Source organism: Sus scrofa, chromosome 15 (genome assembly GCF_000003025.6).
Source record: "Sus scrofa isolate TJ Tabasco breed Duroc chromosome 15, Sscrofa11.1, whole genome shotgun sequence".
Lineage (NCBI taxonomy): Eukaryota > Metazoa > Chordata > Mammalia > Artiodactyla > Suidae > Sus > Sus scrofa.
In genome coordinates, this window is record NC_010457.5 from 65,985,485 (window position 1) to 66,005,350 (window position 19,866).

Here is a 19,866-nt window from a genome sequence, read left to right on the forward strand (position 1 = left end):
TCCATATTGATCTCGTTTTCCTCCTAATTATTGCTTGCTTCCCACCCTCCACCTCCTAAAGTCCCCTCACCCCCATGCTTCTGTCTGTTTTTCCCACTTTGGGCATTGGCACTGTTCAAGCCAGAAACGTATGACTCATCCTTTACCCCTCCCTCAGTCAGCCCCATATCTTAATCGGTGATTAACTTCTATCATTTTAATATCCTAAATAAAAAGGGAAAAGGTCATTTCACTGACATTTAATTATTATGGGCTTTAAAAGTTGTAGTGGAGCCTATCTAAGCAGATGTAATAACATGAGACAGTGAGGACTGTTTATATAATATACGTTTCTTCCTAGGTGTAGCCCCAGGTACATGTTATGTTATTTCGAATTCTCACAGTTCTTCTGAGGTATATCATCTCTGTTACACATGAGGTTTCTAAGGTTCAGAGAGTTTAAGTTTCAGGCCTAGGATCACCTGGTAAGTAAAGAATGGTGGAGTTGGAATTTGGGGATTTTAAACCTACGGGTTGCTTTTCCTGGCTCCACCTTCACCATCATGTCACTCTGTTCCCATAATGGCACAGATTTAGATTTCTGGTGAGTAGGTTGACTGTGTTGATGGCAGTTACTGGGTCTTACTCAAGCTTGTGTGTCATTGTATTTTTTTTTTCTTCTTACATATTAGGTGGTAAAGATAAGATGCTTAAATGGCAAAACCATGGTCAGTGTCTTTCATGGCTTCATCCAAGCTCAACCCCTGGTTCTTCTATTAGCTGTGCACTAGTTGGGTAGCCTGATTATGAATGGTGGGATCATGATGCTTACCCTTGCAGGGTTTTTATGGGGAAATGCTTTAAGACTTGCACATTTTTGAGAAATTTTGTTTAGTTGTGGAAGTTAATAATTGGCCAGTTCAGATGAGCCTTTTTTTTTGGTTATAAGTGACAGCATGTGAAAATATAAACTCTTCTGGGTCTCTGATTGTGCTGATTGAGTTATTTGCAGTGATAAAGACAGAAAGTCCCTTCCAAGTAGTGACCTTGTTAATAAGGATGGTATATGTAGATCTGATTTTTGCTATTAGATCTGAATGTAACTACTTTAGAACAGATGAGGATACGATCTACAAAACCAGATAGGACATGTTTAGGGAACTAAAGCAGAGTCTCCTGGAGTTTTTTTATCCTGACTAATCGGCCTTGGGAGGATGGACTTGGACATGTGTTGTGCTACGCAAAACAATCCCTAAATCCTGGCACAAAGGGTCTATATTTTGTTTTCTCGTAGATCTCTCCTTCTGCCCTGTCCCTGGAAGGAAATGCTGTTTGTCTTCCATCACAGTTTTCCCTTTTCCATATTTTGGTACCAAGTTTCTTTAGGGAAAGGGTCCCCTTTGGTGAAGGTTTAATGATTTCTAAGTTCCATAGTGATAGTTTGGTTTTACATATCCTATCTTTAGGTCCCAAGGTGTGCACTAGAGGCTGGTCTTATCCATCATTTGATCTTGGGATCCAAGGCTTGGTAACAAAGGCAAGCTTCTAATGCTCTTTGGTCCATGAGAGGAAGTTCATTGCCAAGTTAAGAGGGAGGCTGAGGCCTCAGGTAGGCTGCTAAGTTTCTCTCTCAATTTCTTTATCTCTCAGGGAAGACAGTTATAGTTCCTACCTCCTCCTTGTTGTGAGGACTAAACCAGATACTTCATCATTTGAAAAACATAACAGTGCGGGCCACAAAGTATGTTTGCGTTCCCACCTCTGCTGTTGTTTTCATGATGGCTTGTTGGATTTGTAGCGTGAAGTTCTTCTATTTGTTACAGATTTACTGAATTGATAAGAGGAGATAATGATAAGAAGTCATAACATAAGTCTGAATTGGAAATGAATGTCTTTGTGGTTTTCAATGAATTCTCAGTGCATTGAAAAATAGGCTTTATTCGGTTTGTAAAAAGGCAGAAGGGAGCTGGCTTGGAAAGTTTGACTCCATAAAGACAAGGACCTGCTATTTATTATTTGATATCCAGCTTTGTTGGCAGACTTGCAAACTTTGCTCTACCGGAAAGATGTTTCAGTGAGACTGTGACAACTCAGTACATCTGTGCAACATCATTATATCTAGCTGGGCTTCACATCCACCATCTCTCATTCAAAGACATTCAAGAAACATGTGTTCCTGTTTTCCACTGGGTTCTAATGGGGCTGTTTCTCTTTAAAGGAGGCCTTGGGACCACACACTTATTTTTAGGAAATAACTTTGTAACTATGCTCCATGTACTGTGTATAAGGAACCTTTTCAGTTTGGAGACTGTAGCTTTTGTGACTCCCCCGCCCTCCTGCACCCCCTCCCCCTCCCTGAAAGGAGCGGGATCTATGGGTATATGTATGTGTGTGTGGTTTCCATGCCACTCCACAATACCGATTTTGTTCCTTAGGTCTGAGTTATGTTTCATACTGTCTGTATGTGTTGAGAGGTGGTGACAGAATCCATGATCAAAGGTTTCACTGCCAGATTAAGGGCTTTAATTGAACCTTTCACTGGGTTTTAGAGGGAAAAAAAAAGTCTCTGTTCATACATGGCATGTCACGTAACTTCAAGTGTAAAGCTTAACTTTTTATAGGTTTGATTAAAGTTTTATCTGACTCCTAAAAATGACATTCGTAATCCCCATGCCTAGGAATTACTCTGTAATTCAAAACTTAGGGTTTTTCTTTTTGTTATTTTGGCTCTCGGGTAGGGGTTGAAGGCCTCCAGTTTAGCTCAGAGCTACCATCCCAGCTCTTCTGGAAACTACACAAGGCTTGCAGCTTTCTGGGAAGTTTGGCTGCTGCCACAGCTGAAACAGTGAGCCAGACTTAGGTAATTTTATTAGTCTAGAGAAAGTATTACACTTTTGCAGCTGTTGTTGTAGGTCCTAACCATGAAAACAAAAACTGTCTCAGTTACCCAGGATCCATGAGAAATTGGCAAGGGCCCAATGCAAGTCCGTGTATTTTGGACTCTGAATTATATTTATCTTCACAGGGCATCCCCTGATTTAGGGCACGCAGCTGGGGAATGGTCTGACTGTGTGAGGCAGTGAGGCAGGAGAGGCCAAGCCTGGGTTACCAGCCTCAGTAGGAAGCTTGATCCAGTTAATTGAAAGACTGCACTTGCTAGACCTTAAATTCTTTTTAAAAGGATATGAAGAGCATCTAAGAAAACAAACAAAACCAATGTAAAACATAACTTTCTCGCATGTTCACCTTGGCTTTCCCGCTCCCGTATATTGTCTCACGCTGTAAATTTCCACAGGTCTCTTTCATGCAGGGCCAGGCTGGCTCTTGTGAATGAGTTAATGATTTGGTGGTGATGGACTTTCTTAAGTAGCACTTTTACAGACTACTTTGAAAACTAATCATGGAATTTGGCATGTAATTGCTAATAGTGCATGTGTGGAATACCCAAGCCTGATGATCAGTAAATTACTGCTTAATTTCCTGGATGTCAGTAGTTCCACGAGTGGGATAAAACTGAGCTACTCTTTCTCTAGAAACTCCTGGGCTGTTTGCAGCGCTCTTGGCAAGTCCGAGTAATTGTTCCATTGGGTCTGATTCTCTAGGTCAGGGCCCCTGACTCCTGGATGCACTGCAGAGGGTCTGTGAACTCTGATGGGTGGATAAATTTTTACATTTTAACTTTCACTAATTTCTAACCAAAATGTGGGTTTTCTTTCAGTCGTGAAAATGGGTAATAAACCATGCACTGTCGATAGCACCTGTGGCTTTGGCACATAAACGTTACAGATGTTTGGATAAGGTTGCAGGAGGTAGTTTAAACTATGTTGTGCCTGTCGCTGCTCAGAAAACTGCAGTCGCTCTTAGACCTGCTGTGTCATGTTATTTATGCGTTAAGCAGACATCACTATTATCACAGATTTGCTTTTTGAATGTTTTGATTTCTGTTTCAATTAAATTTATTTTCTTTGTAATCACATTTTCTATATCAAAATCTTGCAGAATATTCTGTTTGGAGGGTCTAGATTGCTGCCACAGTCCATGGCACTTAAGAGGTCACAGGCTCCTGCCTTGAATGACACCCTTCTCTCTTTCCTATCTTCCTTTTAGACCGGATTTGTTAACATTAAAAAAAAAAAAAGAAAGAAAGAAAAGAAAAGAAACAAAAAAGTCTGTATATGTTTGGCTTTTGTTTCTAGCATAACTTGTCTTTGACTTTTTTATCATCTGGACCTCTGATATTCTTCCATTTTGTGGCTGTTGGAGTGGATTAAAAAAAATAAAACCATTCCCATGGGACCTTTCCCATGGTCCCCTGTGGCAGTCCCACTTTGAGACCATGGACTGCAACCAAATGTTTATTGCCTGAGAATGGTTTCCTTTACAAATTTCAGATAAGAGCACAGCGACCCCTGTCTTGATATATCTGCTTTTGCTGTGGGAAGAGATGATGCCCTGCAGCCCATTTGCATTTGATTCCGCTCTCCACTGCGTTATTGCTACAGGCATATCCTAATTTATTTTAGAACTAGATGGCCAAGGTTAAAACCGTACCGCATTTATTGGACTGTGTAAAAGTGCCCAGAGAAGGAAAGCCTGGGCACCAGGCCATTCCTTGCCCTGGTTCATCACCTTGTAACAAGCTTCATGCAATTCATTCTAGTGAGGAATGGGGAGGGTTTTGTTTTGTTTTTTTAATGCTTCTCTTGAATAACATAGTTTCTAATTTCCAGGTAAGTATTAGACATAGGGTCCATGTGACACAGAGGTCTCTGCCCCAGATAATCTTCCTTGTTGGCAGCATGGCCCATCCCCCAGGGTCCTCCCCTTGTGAGCTCATGAATGAAAGAGCTCACTCATTTCATTGCATGTAATTTGTTTGATGCCTTCGGGTCACACACATTGATAGCACCATAAGTTGAATGCCCAGCAGAACTTGAGGGAGTGGACAGTAGCTATCTTTTTTTTTTTTTTTGTCTTTTTGCCATTTCTTGGGCCACTCCTGCGGCATATGGAGGTTCCCAGGCTAGGGGTTGAATCGGAGCCATAGCTGCCGACCTTCGCCAGAGCCACAGCAATGTGGGATCCAAGCGGCATCTGCAACCTACACCACAGCTCATGGCAATGCTGGATTCTTAATCCACTGAGCAAGGCCAGGGATCGAACCCGCAACCTCATGGTTCCTAGTCGAATTTGTTAACTACTGAGCCACGACGGGAACTCCAGCAACTATCTTTTAATAGAGGCGAATTCTCTTTTTCAAGATAAATTTGAGGCATGGGATGCTGCTCTAAGGGTGGCGAGGGATTGTGTGTGTGTGTGTGTGTGTGTGTGTGTGTGTGTGTGGATAGCCAAAGATGATCCCCCAACGATGGGACAGTTTTGTCTGTTTCATTACCTCAGGAGGCCCTAGGAAGCTTAGCCTCTTACAGAGTGGGGACTGAATGGTCAGGCTCTGAAGCCAGACTTCCTGGATGGCCCCATGAGCTCTGTGACTCTGGGCAAGTTGCAGCCTCCCTGGGCCTTCATAGAATGGCGAGAGTAATATTACCTCTGCAGAGGACAGTCGTAAGGATTAAATGACTAGACGTAAAAATAAAGTGCTTGGAGCAAAGGCCTGGGATCTAATTAGTGCTAAATACGTGTTGCTGGCTGCACTTTGGAATCACCTGGGGGACTTAAAAACAACAACAACAACAGCAAAACAAAACAAAAAACCGCATGGGGATGGAGACCTTCCAACTTAATGAATTTAGGGTTGGGGAGGTTATAACCTTGTTCAGAGCATCGTAGCAAGTCACTGACAGAAGTGGAGGAGGGATTTTGATGTCTTATATTCTGAGGTTTTAAGGGAAGGATCCATCTGTCAGCTCCGTAAGCAAGAGATCTTTGTGTAATGAATGGCTGTCTTTCATGAGGCATCTTTGAAGTTGTCTGACCTTTTTCACTGTGAGGCCAGATGCAGTGAAATTTTAAAAATTTAATTTCTTTAGATTTATAATATCAAGCTTCATTCACCTGGCACTGATTGATTGAGTGCCTTTTCACACTTTTTGAAAAATGGACTTTCTGACATGTTTTCAAGGTCTCTTCTCGTTTATACTAAAGGCTTATCGTCAACCCATGCCATAGATTCCTTGGAGGAGCTCCTTTTTCATCTGCAGTGATGGTTTATCAGTTACTATGATTACAGTGTCCCTATGAACAAGAAATGAAGCTTCCCCCTTATAGTGAGAGCACCTGCAGGTGGAAGAGACCTGACATTGTCCTGTCAAACAGGAAAGGGAGCAGAGTTGCTTTTAGACAGGTGAGTTCTTGAAAGGCAAATAACTTGTCCAAGGTCATTTTGTTAACCTAATGCCTCCTACCTTTACTTAGGGAGCTGCAATTGTCGCACATCCGAAAGGTGGTCAGTGTGAGTCGGGGTTCATTGCTCTGTTGTGTGATATAAGTGGAAAACTTAATGGGAAGGAAAGGGGAAAAGAGAAAGAATGTAATCAGGGTGGTTGTCATGGAGCTGATCATCATAGGAGGTTTGGGACTCAGGTCTGTGAGCCTTAAGCAGGGGAAAGCAGCCTGTGATCCTAGTCACATTCTGCATGGAGCTGTATGAGAAAGGGTGGGATCACATGCAGGCTGTGGTTCACGGTCAGACCCTAGGTGCTTCTCCCTGGGGTTTTGGCCTCATTGCCACTGTGGTCCAAAGTTGGCTTTCTCCCACCTCTCCTCAGCTGGATTCATAGCAGATCTCCTTTCATTCTCAGGTAAAAGCCACTTTGTCTTTGAGACTTGTATTCTGTGCTCTCCTGGTCACCTCCCTGTCCCCCTTTCTTCCAGATCGTTGATGACTTTGGAGGCAATGGTTCAGAGCCTGAGCTTTGAAGTAACACGTGGGTTCAAGCCCCAGCTTCACCTTTCTTGGGACTGTTGTTAATCTAAGCCTTTGCTTTCTTATTTATAAAAAAAAGAATCAGTAAACTGTCCCATAGATGATTTATTTTTTATTTTTATGACAACGTCGTTGGCATATGGAAGTTCTGAGGCCAGAGACTGAATCTGAGCCACAGCTGTGGTCTGTGCCACAGCCATGGCAGCATCAGATCCTTTAACCCTCTATGCCAGGCCAGGGATTGAACCCAAGCTTTGTAGTGACCCAAGCCACTGTAGTTGGATCATAAATGCTTTTTTTTTTTTAAGGATAAAAATGAGACTACATATGAATGTAACTCTCTTCTGCTTACCTGACACATAGTGATCACTTAAGAAATACTGCTGTTAAGTTGGTGTTGATATCCCAAATCCTGCCTCCATTACTACTGGGAACATCTGAATGGCCCATCCCCAGATCAAGTTCTTTGACTTCTTGGCTTCCAGCTTTCACTTGAGAACATTCCACTTTAGCAAACCATGCTATTGGCCATCGTGAGGGCTTTAACATTGTCTAGAATTGTTTCACTTCCAAAAATTTAAAATTTATTTAAGAAGATTTGACAGCCTCTTTTTCACCTTCCTCATTCACTTAGTCCAGGTGTATTTGCTCTTAGATCTATTTGAAACACCATCCCCATTCTCCTTAGGTGTCCTACCTCTTGGAGCTCCACTCACTTCTTGTCTGGCCTCGAGCCCGTGGCATGCTGCCATGCGACTCTAGTACAACACCCTTATCAGTCTTGTTGGTCCTTGTGCTGCAAACACCCAACCACTAGTCAAGCCTCTTGTCCTCTGGATGGTTCTTTCTTGGGGCTGAGAGGCTGAGGATGGAATTGCACCATCATCATTTGGTGCCCTGTCTTGGCCTGCAGCCTGGAGCAATCTGAACTGTTCAGCTGTCACTTTAATCTTGTGCTGGCCTTTCTCTTTTCTACAAGGCCTATTCTGAACCTTCTCTGCTCCTCTCATGCCTTAGTTTTACTTTATAGAGAAAGCAGAGGCATGGACTTGTAGCTTCTTGCTCATGTTGTTGACATTGTTGTCTTCCTGCTCTTTTGTAATATGCTTTGTGTCCCTCTTTGCTTGACACAGAGTAGATACTTATGAATGTGTGTAGAGTGAAAAACTTGCAATCACTAGCCCAATGCTCATTCCTTAATTGGAAAATCAGGTTATAACCCTGTCTCTCTGCTACTTGCTGGCCTGGGAGAGTGAGGACAAGTGCTTTCAATCTCTAGCCCTGCATTTTAAATGAGGCCATTACATGTATTTAAATTTGTTAGGTTGGCAGTCTGTTTTGAGGTACAGCTATTCCCTTTGAGAATTTTAGATGGATTAAAATCGTTCTTTCCCAGAGTATCTGTTGATATTGAAGTGAGGAAATGTACTATGCTAGTGAAGAAAGGCAGGGTCTACCCAGAAGCTCATAGCCTAGGAGGAAGCAGGTGGATAAGCAATTAAAATAAGACTAGAAAGGCTTCTAAGAGGAAGAGCTTTGGAGGTCAGCTTTGAAGGGGGCTTTTTGCTTTCTCTTCTAATAGATGCTTACCATCACTACCACCCCATCTAGATATTTAATGTCACAGTTATTTTGTCTTCTGGTGGTGTCTTGCCATTAGGTTGGGAGGTGGGTGCTTGGTTGGGGGTTGTCTGGGTGCACTCAGCTTCTGGATGAGCAGGGACTTTCTCCAAGACTGGTGCTCAATCTTGCATGAGAGCCATTGGCCTGGGAGGCATAATGATTATTGCCAGGAGCACTGCCCTTCCTGGTTTGAGGATTTGGCTTTTCTGCTACTGTAGCCCTTCTGTATGCATATTTGAAATACCAAGGTAAAACCTGCCTGCAGTCATTGCTTCTGAAGGCCTGATAACGGAACAGATCCTGTTATGGAGATTTTTTAAAATGAATTTTATTATATTTATAGTTGTACAATGATCATCACAACCCAATTTTATAGCATTTCCATCCCAAATTTGTTACGGAGATTTGTTGTTTCTCCTGATACTTTTGACCATAAATTTGGAAATTAGTACTCAGTACCAGAAGAATTCTTAAATTATTAGTCCAAATCCTTTGAGGGAGAGAATTGCCACTGATTGTGATTTCCCCTCCTTAACAACCCTGCTATTCATTCATTTAAAGAGATTTATTTAGTGTTTGTTGCATATAAGGTACATAGCTAGGTGCCTTGGGGAATTTGTAGAGTTCAGCATTTTTCACTGTGGTTTGAATTGATAACCATATAATCATTACAAAGTGGGATGTGAAATTAAAGATGCCTTTGGCCTGGGAAGGCTTTATGGAGGAGATAGTGTTAAAAGTTGAATTGAACAAATCCCTTCACAATACAGAATAATGGCTCTTGTAGCCAGAAGCAAGTAGCTTCTTCACATTTTCTTCCAAAAGTGAATTTTTTTTCTTCCAAGCAGTTATCAACATGAAAACCTCTCTTTGCAAACTTGTGTGTAGTAGCTTTTTTTTTAAGCGAGTTTAAATACTGGCTTAGGAGAGTCAGTTTTTTTAAGATACTTTTCTCAAAGCAACAGAGTATCTTCTAAAAAATATATTTAAAATATGGGTTGAAAGTGATTTCAATCTAATAGGGAATTTCCACTTAATTTTAGGCATCAGAGTTTAAATGTTTGAGTTTAAACTTCATGCCCAGAACTCTCTTAAAATTCACATTACTTGTGACTGTAAATTTACTATGCTTTTAATAACTCATACTCAAATCTGACATCTTTTTTGTTTAAGGCAAACCTAAATATAAAGAAAAAAACAGAATTACAAGTACAATTTGTATAATGGCTTTGAATACAGAAGACCAAACAGTTGGGTTCTTAGGGGATAAATCACAGCCCAGTGATGTCCTGTTTCCTAGCTCCGCATGTTAAGCAAAACCATGGGCTGCCTCTTTATTTATCACAGCTGCTTTCTGGTTTCTTGGTCAATAATGCCTTCTCCTCTCTTCCAGTTTCCTAGATGAAGCTCTGAATCCTAGGGAAGTTCAGTGATTTGTTCCCAGTGACAAAGCGAGGACCGGTCTCTTGATTCCTAGGCTCTTTTTACTGCAGTGGAAAAAAAAATGTGAGCAAGAGCTCCTGGAATTTCAAGTATTCATCAAGGGTTGTTTTTTCCCCAGCCTCCTGGGATCTTTAAAAGAATGTCAAGATATGGCTCTTGCTTTCAGGAAGCTTCTATAATGCAGTTGTCCGTGAATTTCTAGCAAGAGCCAGTGCCCCCTCGAGCCTCCTCTTTGTTTCCTTTTGTGTTCTCTATTCTGCTTTGTTTTCTTTTCCTTGCTCTCTTGTGTATTATTTATCCTATAGGCAGTTTCAGATACCCTCACCCCTCATCACCACCACCCATTTCCTTTCGTTTGATAAACACTAGAGGTTGCCAGTGCTAAGGAAAGTTCTAAAAGGCATTGGTGCAGAAGACAGGGCTCTTGTGTAATTGAGTCTTACAGTGTACTAGGTTGAGAAACTTTTGAGCCCCTAAAATTGAGAATATTTCTGCTATCTCTCTACTCTGAAAATTTTTTTTTTTATTGTCTTTTGTCTTTTTAGGCCCACACCCTTGGCATATGGAGATTCCCAGGCTAGGGGTCTTATTGTAGCCACATCTGCTGGACTATGCCAGAGGCACAGCAATTCCAGATCCGAGCCACGTCTGTGACCTATACCACAGCTCACGGCAATGCTGAATCCTTAACCCACTAAGCAAGGTCAGGGATCGAACCCGCAACCTCATGGTTCCTAGTCGGATTCATCTCTGCTGTGCCATGACGGGAACTCCAAAACAAAATTAATGATCATGTACACCTTACTTTCCAGTGTTTCACTTGTAGGTATTGCTACTCTGGCTTTATTCATTTTGTCAAAAGAAAGGAGGAATCTTTTTTTTTTTTTTTTTTTTCCACTTTTTAGGGCCATACTCACGGCATATGGAAGTTCCCAGGCTAGGGGTTGAATCAGAGCTGCATCTGCCAGCCTATACCACAGCCACTGCAAGGCCAGATTCGAGCTGCGTCTGCAACCTACACCACAGCTCATGGCAATGCCAGATCCCTAACCTACTGAGCGAGGCCAGGGATTGAACCCTCATTCTCATGGATACTAGTCAGGCTCATTAACTACTGAGCCACATTGGGAACTCCGCTATCTTCCTTTCTTTGCTTTGAGGTCAGATGGATGGTTTGATGTGAGAAGCTCCTTCCCTTGGAGTGGGCACAGTGCATGTGATTAGGTGCCCAGGATAACCAGCTAAAAAGATTTTAATCTCGATTCAGGTGTGGACATGAAAGGATATTATAAATTGCAGCCTTTTTCTCCCTAGTTTCTCATGGATTTAACTGAGTTTTCTTGCAGGTCTTGTAAGTGAGAATATATAGGAATGTTCTTTGTAATTTATAAACTGCTATAAATGTTAGTTAATTGCTTGATTTGGAGGAAATTGCTCATCTGTGTTCATTGCAGCCTCGTTAAATCTGTCAACAAATATGGAGAACACAGTGGGTGTGAAGGCTGTGTTCCGGCTTCTGTTTGTATCTATTAAAGAATAAACACAGTCCCTGACCTCAGTTCATAGATTCGACTTGAAATTTTGTAAGTAGTTGGCATGGCACTCTAGAAAGTAAGAGGAGTTTTAAGGCTGGCGTTATTCTGTGGTTTCAGATACTGCTGTTGGGATCGCAAGCTGAAATAGATTTGTCTTGTTTTGAGTCATCTCACTGTTTAATCCAGAGTAACTTTTGTTATGTTTTATATACCAGTGTAATCACTGTGCATAGTGCTTATTTAACATAGAACATGGAGACAGCCTGCCTAGCTCCAGAGAGTCTGTTAAAGGAGAAATCTAAGAGGTAAAAAGTAAGTGCAACAGTTGATTTAATGTCTGGGACTTTTGTTTGTTTGTTTTTTTCTTTTTGGGGCCATACTCAAGATAAATGGAAGTTCCCAGGTGAGGGGTTGAATCGGAGCTGCAGCTGCCAGCCTATGCCACAGCCATAGCAACTCAGGATCCAAGCCACATCTGTGACCTACATCACAGCTCAGGGCAATGCCAGATCCTTAACCCACTGAACGAGGCTAGGGATTGAACCCACGTCCTCATGGATACTAGTCTGGTTTGTTTCCAAAGTGCCACAGTGGGCACTCCCAGATACTCAGTATTCTTTATGTCTTCAGTGGATGGTACTTGGCAAAGTGACTCCCTTTAACAAAGCTCATGAGAGCTTTTATTTAAAACCATAACACTGGTTTATTGCTTTTTTCCCAGAATCATGTCCGTCAATAAGCTAGACAATCGGGTTGACTAGATCAGCACATTCTTCCCTACTGTTGTTAGGCTAAGAAAGCCAAATTATGAGGCACTGCTCAGTGAGGACGGGATCAGAAGAAGGGAAAGTAGTTATAATGCCAGTGTTTAATGGCACAGGGTCCCATAGCCTGATGGGGCTCTTTCTCGAATTGGATGTGGGGTATGTATTTATAAGTTCTTAGGTACTGTCGGATGTGCTCAATAACCTTCTCTGGACTATAGTGCCCATGTTGGCCCCTCCTGATTATCACCATAGTGGCTCTTTCTGACCACCCCTCTTCAGATGGGCATAGTCTTTAGGTCCGTTAATGAATATCAAGTTCCGTTAATGGTCTTTAGGCCATGATAATTGGGACTTGGCTGAATTCAGCTCTGATCTGTGTTAATTTCAGAATTTAACCCACTGGGAGCTGTCGTCTTTTTTTTTCCTTTTTTTTTCTTTTTTTCCTTCCTTTCCAGTTTGTGTTGTATGGGGGTTAGGGGAGAGGGGGTAAGGGTTCCTTGTACTCAGATATAATCAAATGAAGTTTCTCCAGCTTGCACTTGAATATCTTTCAGAGTTTAAATTTAAGCTCTTTCCCTTAAGTTACTATTTACGAAGGAAAGCAATAACCAGAAAAAAGAAATAGCAGATATCTGATATCCTCTTCATTTGAGATCACTGATGTGGAAGATGTGACTCTTGAAAACAGCTGAGCTCTCCCAGAATAGGCATATAAGATAGCTGGGATGCGATGCCCAAGTCGCTGTCGCCAATCCTTGCCCTCTGGGATGTGTATTCCAAGTGGCACCATAGATCTGATGTGGAATGGTGGTGACCAGAGTAATTAATCAGAGACCACCTCATGGCCATGGTGGGCCTGAGCTGGTCTATGAACCAGGGAAACCCTGGGCTTTGGAAAAGCTCACCGAGGACCTCAGCCAAGCCCTGCTGGGACGGCTCTATCGATGTTTTTCTTTTTCTTCTTTCTTAAGTATGTAGTCTTTGTTAAAGGACAAACCATAGGTTGGTTAATTTTCTTTTTAAATTTGGAGAAGAAAATGTCTGGGCTTACCAGGGATCTATTTATTTATTATTTTAATTTTGCCTACTGTTTTTTATGCCACAACATTTTGCATTGTTTCCTTTGAGCATGACTGTTGGGAGAAATTTGTGTTTCCGCATTTCCTCCCTGGAAGCACACTGTGGCCCTCTTCATGTCAGTGCTTACCCTTGAGGTGAAACCCAAGTCTTCTCATGGGGGTCCATTGAAGTAGCATTTTTAAAAGGATTAGGCTCTAAGCCATGTCCCCTTTTGTGTATAAAGACTAGCTGATACTCTGATTTAACCCTAATAAACTTCACTATGGCTTTCTTCAAATTTTGCTTAAGATATTTTCTTCCTAGTATCTTTCAGGTTGGTTGGTTTTTTGTTAATTTTTTGTTGTTGTTGTTTGTTTGATTGATTGATCGCCATTGTCAAAAGCTTTCATTGCTCTGAGAAGAGAGGCTGGTGCAGTGGAAGAAGGAGGACTCTTGCAGGGAGTCTGTAGATTTGGATTCTGGCCCTGCTGTTAATTAGCTGCATGACCCTTGGGCAAGTCAGCCTCCCAGGGTCTCTGTTTCTTCATCAGGAAAACAAAGGGCTTGGAAAAATAAATACAGGCCTGGACCCAATGATAAGAAAGGTCACCCTATGTGCTTACGTTGTGCATGGCAGCATTTGGGACTCTTCCTCCCTCTCCATGGGTCCCACAAAACCTGGCCTCACTCTGGTTGAGTGCTTGTGTGGGGAGTTACACTGAGGCCAGTGTAAGCACCGGTGCTAACAGGATATGTTTTTCTGCAGAAGGGTCGCCCTGTTTCTTCTCTCTTCAGGAGGAAGCTGCTCCCTTCTGCCTGCCTCAGGACATTAACAAGGGTGTTTTGGTAACATAACCCCCTCAGATCTGTTACTGTTTGGGGTTGTCTAGCCATCTCCACCGAGTTAGTGGAGGGGAGAGTGAGCTGCAGGAGGCTGACTAAATGATGAAATAATGGTCCTTTTGTCTGTCTCTTGCTGAGGGGTGGTTTTATGTTTCATCTTAGGCCTGGGCCATTGTGTTGTTTTTTCATGCTCAACACAACCCTGCTTAAAAACACAGCACATTATTTAAAGGATTCAGCCACAAACCTCTTCTACTTACCTCCCCACCCCCCCAACTCCGAAAAAGTCATATGTGGTTAAAAACCCAATGCACTGTTTGATCAGACCCCCGAGGTCAGGTTGGAAAGCATTTTCACTATATTTATTTTGCAAATGTTTATAAGGTATGTTTCATTCTGATAACCTTCCAAAAGGTTTTCCTTGTGGTTGTATAATCAGTAGCACCTATGAAACGTGTGTTTAACTGTGTAGTTTCCTTATTAACCATTATCTTTTCCATTCTGTCTTGATGTTTTCTTTTGATGAACGGGGGTTGGGAGACCCACATTCCTACGCCAGACATCATCTTACAGTAACGTGTCCAGATTTAGCCTCATAACCTTAATTAGATGTGGAATGCTAAGAATGCACTGTTGTGGTTTTTATTTTCTTAACTTTTGTAACAAGACAGTGAACTTCTGATCACTTCATTAAACGTTATAAAACACTCCTTGTGTCTTTAGCATTTAGTTCTCCATGTAAGCTTATGCGTAGAAAATTAATGTAAAACTCTGGGTACCTTTATATTACCCACCGAGATCTGTCTGTTTAAAGACAAATTACCTTTTGTGTCAACATGCAACTTATGTTCCAATTTATAATCCTTAATTCCTCTTCCCTCTTCCTCCTTTTCTCTTCAGAAGCAAAAGAGTGTTGAAAATGTTAAAGGCTGTGCTGAAGAAGAGCCGAGAGGGAGGAAAGGGGAACAAGAAGGAAACAGGTATGTGTCCCAAGATTGAGTTGAACTGAGCAAGCATGGTGGGAGTGAAGCCAGCAAGATCCTACTTACTCCAGGTAGGGCAGATGCTACAGCCTCGGGAATGGGTCAGAGGAGTGATATTGGTTGGAACAAACGGCGTCCTGGAGGCCGGGAGAAACTAAATATATTTCTGAGCTTTCTTCTGGGAAGTGACTTTGAAAATTGAGTTGGGGTTATGAACCAAATCCTTTCCCAGAAGACTTGTGGATTCATAATTTAACAGGTCATTCAGATCCTGAGGCAGAGTTAAAGATATCGAGGGAGAGCAGGTGTGCCAAGGAATTTGGTTTCTAGAAAGCCCTTTGCCTTTTCCCACCCCTGATTGCATTTTAAATGTTTGACCAACTGCTGGCAGACTGGTCCTCATATTTTGAGTATCAAATTTTCCCCCTAACAGGTGTAGCCCCACTCAATTGCTAGGCTGCTCATTTTCACTATGATGAGAGCTACTTAATTGGCTTGGATTTCATTCCTGTTTGTAGAATTCTGGTGCACATGTGGTCATTGTGACTCAACATTGCATTCCGTCTGAAGCTGCTCTAAGGTTATTTTGGTGACCACTTGGTGGTCTCTTTCTCTTGCTAGAAAAACTACATATTGTCAGCCTGTATTGCACAATGAAAATCTTGTTAGCATGGATCGATTTTCCTGAAATGTGCCAGTTCACTCTCTAAATCAATCCAGAATCAGAGAATGGCTGGTTTTCTGAGTTATTGTTTATTGAATCAAACTTGCATTTTAATTTCTATTAAAGTATAAATAAGTATGCTTCTTATGGAAACATCACTGTATTATAGTGAACTGTAATTCAAAAGATCTTGTAATGCCTTGTGGTAATATTGTTAATATCTGTTGTTTCTATAAAAGAATAAGTGGACTTAAACTTTTTGGTTGTATGGAATCTAGACAAAAATTTCTATTTATTATTAATTTCCCCTAAAAGTCTACAAAATAGCAAAATCTTTAAAAGTAGAGATTTTACTTTAAAGTAGCTGATAAGGTTCCATTAGAAGCCTCTCATTAATGCCTGGCCAAGCAACTACAAAGAAAAGAAGAAACCAGTTTTTAATGATAGAAACAGGAGACCATAGTTAGCTCTTAACCTTAGGAAATCAACTCCTAGCTTTGAATAATTAATTAGATTGTAACTATGGAGAATTTTCAGTTCACATAATTTCTATCCAGGGGGGCATTCACCCACTGCTGGGTCAAGGCCAAAACATCCTTCTCGTTAGTTCTCTAAAAGCTCTCTTAAAAAAAAACAAACAAAAAATTTCCCCCCAATTTTGGCTCAGCTGACACTCATCCTGGGAACTGTGTTATTTGCTTCTTTAGATGCCTTTGTAATTTCCCACATAAAGTTAGCTGTCTAACTAAAGCTGTCTGTTGGGCTAGAGCTGCCAGCTAGGAGGTTATTTTTCTCAGAGCTTGGGGTCTCCAAACCAAAACTCCTTCTTTAGTGATGGAATCTTTCATAACAGGCCCACTACCCTCTTTGACCTGTGCCAGACTCAGGTGGAATTACTGTACATTTATGATTTTCGGCACCCTGCCTTTTAGATGGGCCAGACACTGAACACTGTTTTGCCTTTGAAACTTTTCCAGTTGTAGAGCATTTGATTTTGAGTTTATTTTCCCCTTTGGTCTTTAAGAGCAACTACTGTTTTTTTCTGAATCATTTCTTCATAATAATTCCCATACTATGGCTTTTCACTAATGCAAACCAACTTGAAAAAGCGATGGGAACATTTCTCATAAAACATCTGTATGGTGTATGCCTTTTTCCTCTTAACTAGAACCTGGTTGTATTTTGTTGAGGAACAAAGCAGATGGAATTTTAAAATCTTGATGACGTTATGTCACAGAATGATTGGAGAAAAGAGGAAAGTACCTGGTATTCGACTGTTCATATGTTGAGCTCTGTGCCAACTCTCATTATATAAGTAAATCACAGCTAAGTTTCTCTGTAAAATAAAGCTAGCTAATCTACTGAGACTGCTCTGAAAACTTGAATAGTAATATCTGCTGCAGTATGGAAAATTTTTGCTCTACTGTTTCCAATTAAAACCAATCTTTGTTGCAAAGACAAAGGAAAATTCATTTTTATGTACTTGAACTCACATTCACAGAAATTTAGAAAATATTTGTCTAAAATAATTGAGTTTAGCTTTTTATATCCTTTGACAGACAATCTTGAACTACACTTTTTAAGATTACTTTCAGGGATCATTTCTACAGTTCATTTGAATTACACTTCTGTGTCGAACCTGTCTTAAGATTTTGGAAAATATAATCACTGAATTAAATTTAGTATTCTTCAAAAGAAAACAAATACTCTTCAGAGGTATTGAAAAGTTTTTCTACCCTCGGTGCTTGTCTCTAAAAGAAAATGTCACTTTATTGGTAAAAATTTAGCAGGTAATGAAATTTAAGTTGTATGTGTATGAGGATATTTGAAGTGTTATGAACAGTGAGAGGTTAAATTGTTGAAAGTCATTGAATCATCTCTAAAAACAGCAAAATTCTTTTCTTTATGATTATGCTTTTATTTTTACCTAGGAAGTGCTCATAGCTGAGCAAAATATTTTCTGGAGGGCTGGAGAATGCAGTATTAAGAACTTTAAAATGCTTTTTAGGAAAGTGCATTTACCTTGTCCCCACTAGTCAGTCCACCAGTGCAAATGAGCCCTGTGTTTCTCCTGACCTTGAGTCAGGCCTGAGGGAGTAAAAATCAATATTAAACCATAAAGTGGGAAGGGCCAGATGAGGGCATCTATTTTTTTCTTTCCTGCTCTTATGTTAGGACCTTGATCTAAAACAAGTGAATGAGGTGTTAGCTTTATTTTGAAGCTCTCTAGAGAGGTTTTCAACCTTCTACCACATGTTTAAGTGACCTTTACTATCAGAAAACCTTTATGTCACTATCATTAAAGTCCCTTAATTTAAAAATAATTACTGTACTCTAAGATTTGAGAGTGTTCTGTTATCAAACCTGACCTAAGAAGAGTTTAGAGTGGATACAAGAGCAACAGAGGAAATTAATATATTTTCTGTACAGCACACTGTTTGGAAAATGAATAGGGAAAAGATTCTATTTTATAACAGAGAAACTATAAATATCAACTTAAGAAGAAATGTACAAGCTTTCTATTAAAGAAGATAATAAAATTTTGTTGAAGGACATAAAGGAAGACCTGAATAAATGGAAATACTTTAGCCCTGAATGGGCAGATTCATTGTTTTCAACCATCTAGCTCTTAAAAAATTATCTGTACGTGTCATTTAATTCCTAATGAAATCCCAGTTATTTTCTTTTTAAAGACTTATTTATTTATTTATTTTTTAAACCAGTTTTGGATTCACAGACAGGAAGGTACAGAGATTTTCTGTATGGCCCATTCTTCCATGGAGGCTTCCAATGCATAGCCTCCCTATTATTAAAATTCTCCCATTAGGGAGGTGCATTTATTACAACTGATGAACCTACCTTGACACATTGTCATCACCCAAAGTCCATAGTTTACATTAGGGGTCACTCTTGGTGTTGGACATTCTGCGGGTTTGGCCAAATATGTAATGGCATGTATGCACCATTAGTGTACCATACTGTGTATTTTCACTGCTCTAAAAATCCTGTTTTGTTTGAAACACAGTTGATTTTGAAATTCATCTGGAAGCAAAAATGCTTAAGAATAGCCAAGAGAAATTGAAAGTGTGGGGCAGGTGCATCAAAATGGGTTCTGGCTGTAGGAGGGGCAAAATAAGTGTGTATTTGGACTTCTTAGCTTCTCTAGAGAAAGGTGGCCTTGACCTCCCGCCAAGTCGTACATGGTGGAGGATTCTCAGCCATAGACATTTGCAGGGTCCCGTCCACTTTAAAAGCTAACCCACACGGCTATCTAGTACAGCTCACCACAAAAGCTGCTGCTTGCATATGGTGAATACATGGCTTAGCTGCTGCTTGCACATGGTGAATACGTGGACTCTTATTTTCTACTGATCGCTGAGAAATGAAAATTTTATCTAACATCTATGATATAATCAAATATCACCATTGATTGTGTTTTTCTTTTCTTTTTTTTTTTTTTTTCTCTCTTATCCCTGGTGAGAGTGGCATCAATCTGGAAATATTAGGCAGGCTAGACAGGTGAAGCCTCTGGCCCTCCTAGAAAGGGCTGATCCCTCCTCTCTGTTGTCCATTCTCCTGCCCTTGGCCAGTCTGTTGCCCTCTCCAGCTCTTCTGCTTGCTCTGTATTCATGTGGAAGTAGCTCCACATTGAGGCAGAAGAGCAAAGTTTGGTGATAAGATACTGCCTCAATTAAAATATAGACTTTTTTTTTAATAATGATTTTTATTTTTTCCATTATAGCTGGTTTACAGTGTTCTGTCAATTTTCTGCTGTACAGCAAGGTGACCCAGTTACACATATATGCGTACATTTTTTTTTTTAACCTCACATTATCATGCTTCATCATAAGTGACTAGATATAGTTCCCAGTGCTATACAGCAGGATTTCATTACTTATCCATTCCAAAGGCAATACTTTATATCTATTAACCCCAAATTCCCAGTCTATCCCACTCCTTCCTCCTCCCACCTGGCAACCACAATATAGACTCGATAAAGGAAAGATGGTTTCATATGCCAAAGTAATTGTTTATTAGTCTTTTCCTTTCAGTTTAATTACTTGTGTTCTTTCTTCAGCAGGGG

The 19,866-nt window shown here is 40.7% G+C and overlaps 1 protein-coding gene across 8 annotated transcripts in view; it reads left to right on the forward strand.

Annotated features, from left to right (window-relative positions):
- Positions 1-19,866, forward strand: part of TANC1 (tetratricopeptide repeat, ankyrin repeat and coiled-coil containing 1) — a 245,833-nt gene that overhangs the window by 65,317 nt on the left and 160,650 nt on the right. For 6 of the 8 annotated variants that reach the window (XM_021074763.1, XM_021074760.1, XM_021074762.1 and 3 more), the window contains one exon: positions 15,036-15,115. In XM_021074763.1, the coding sequence (XP_020930422.1) occupies positions 15,055-15,115 (61 nt within the window). In that variant the 5' untranslated portion in view covers positions 15,036-15,054. Of the gene's footprint in view, positions 1-15,035; positions 15,190-19,866 lie in introns of those variants that run through there. The other 2 variants (XM_021074765.1, XM_021074766.1) reach the window with 2 other exon arrangements.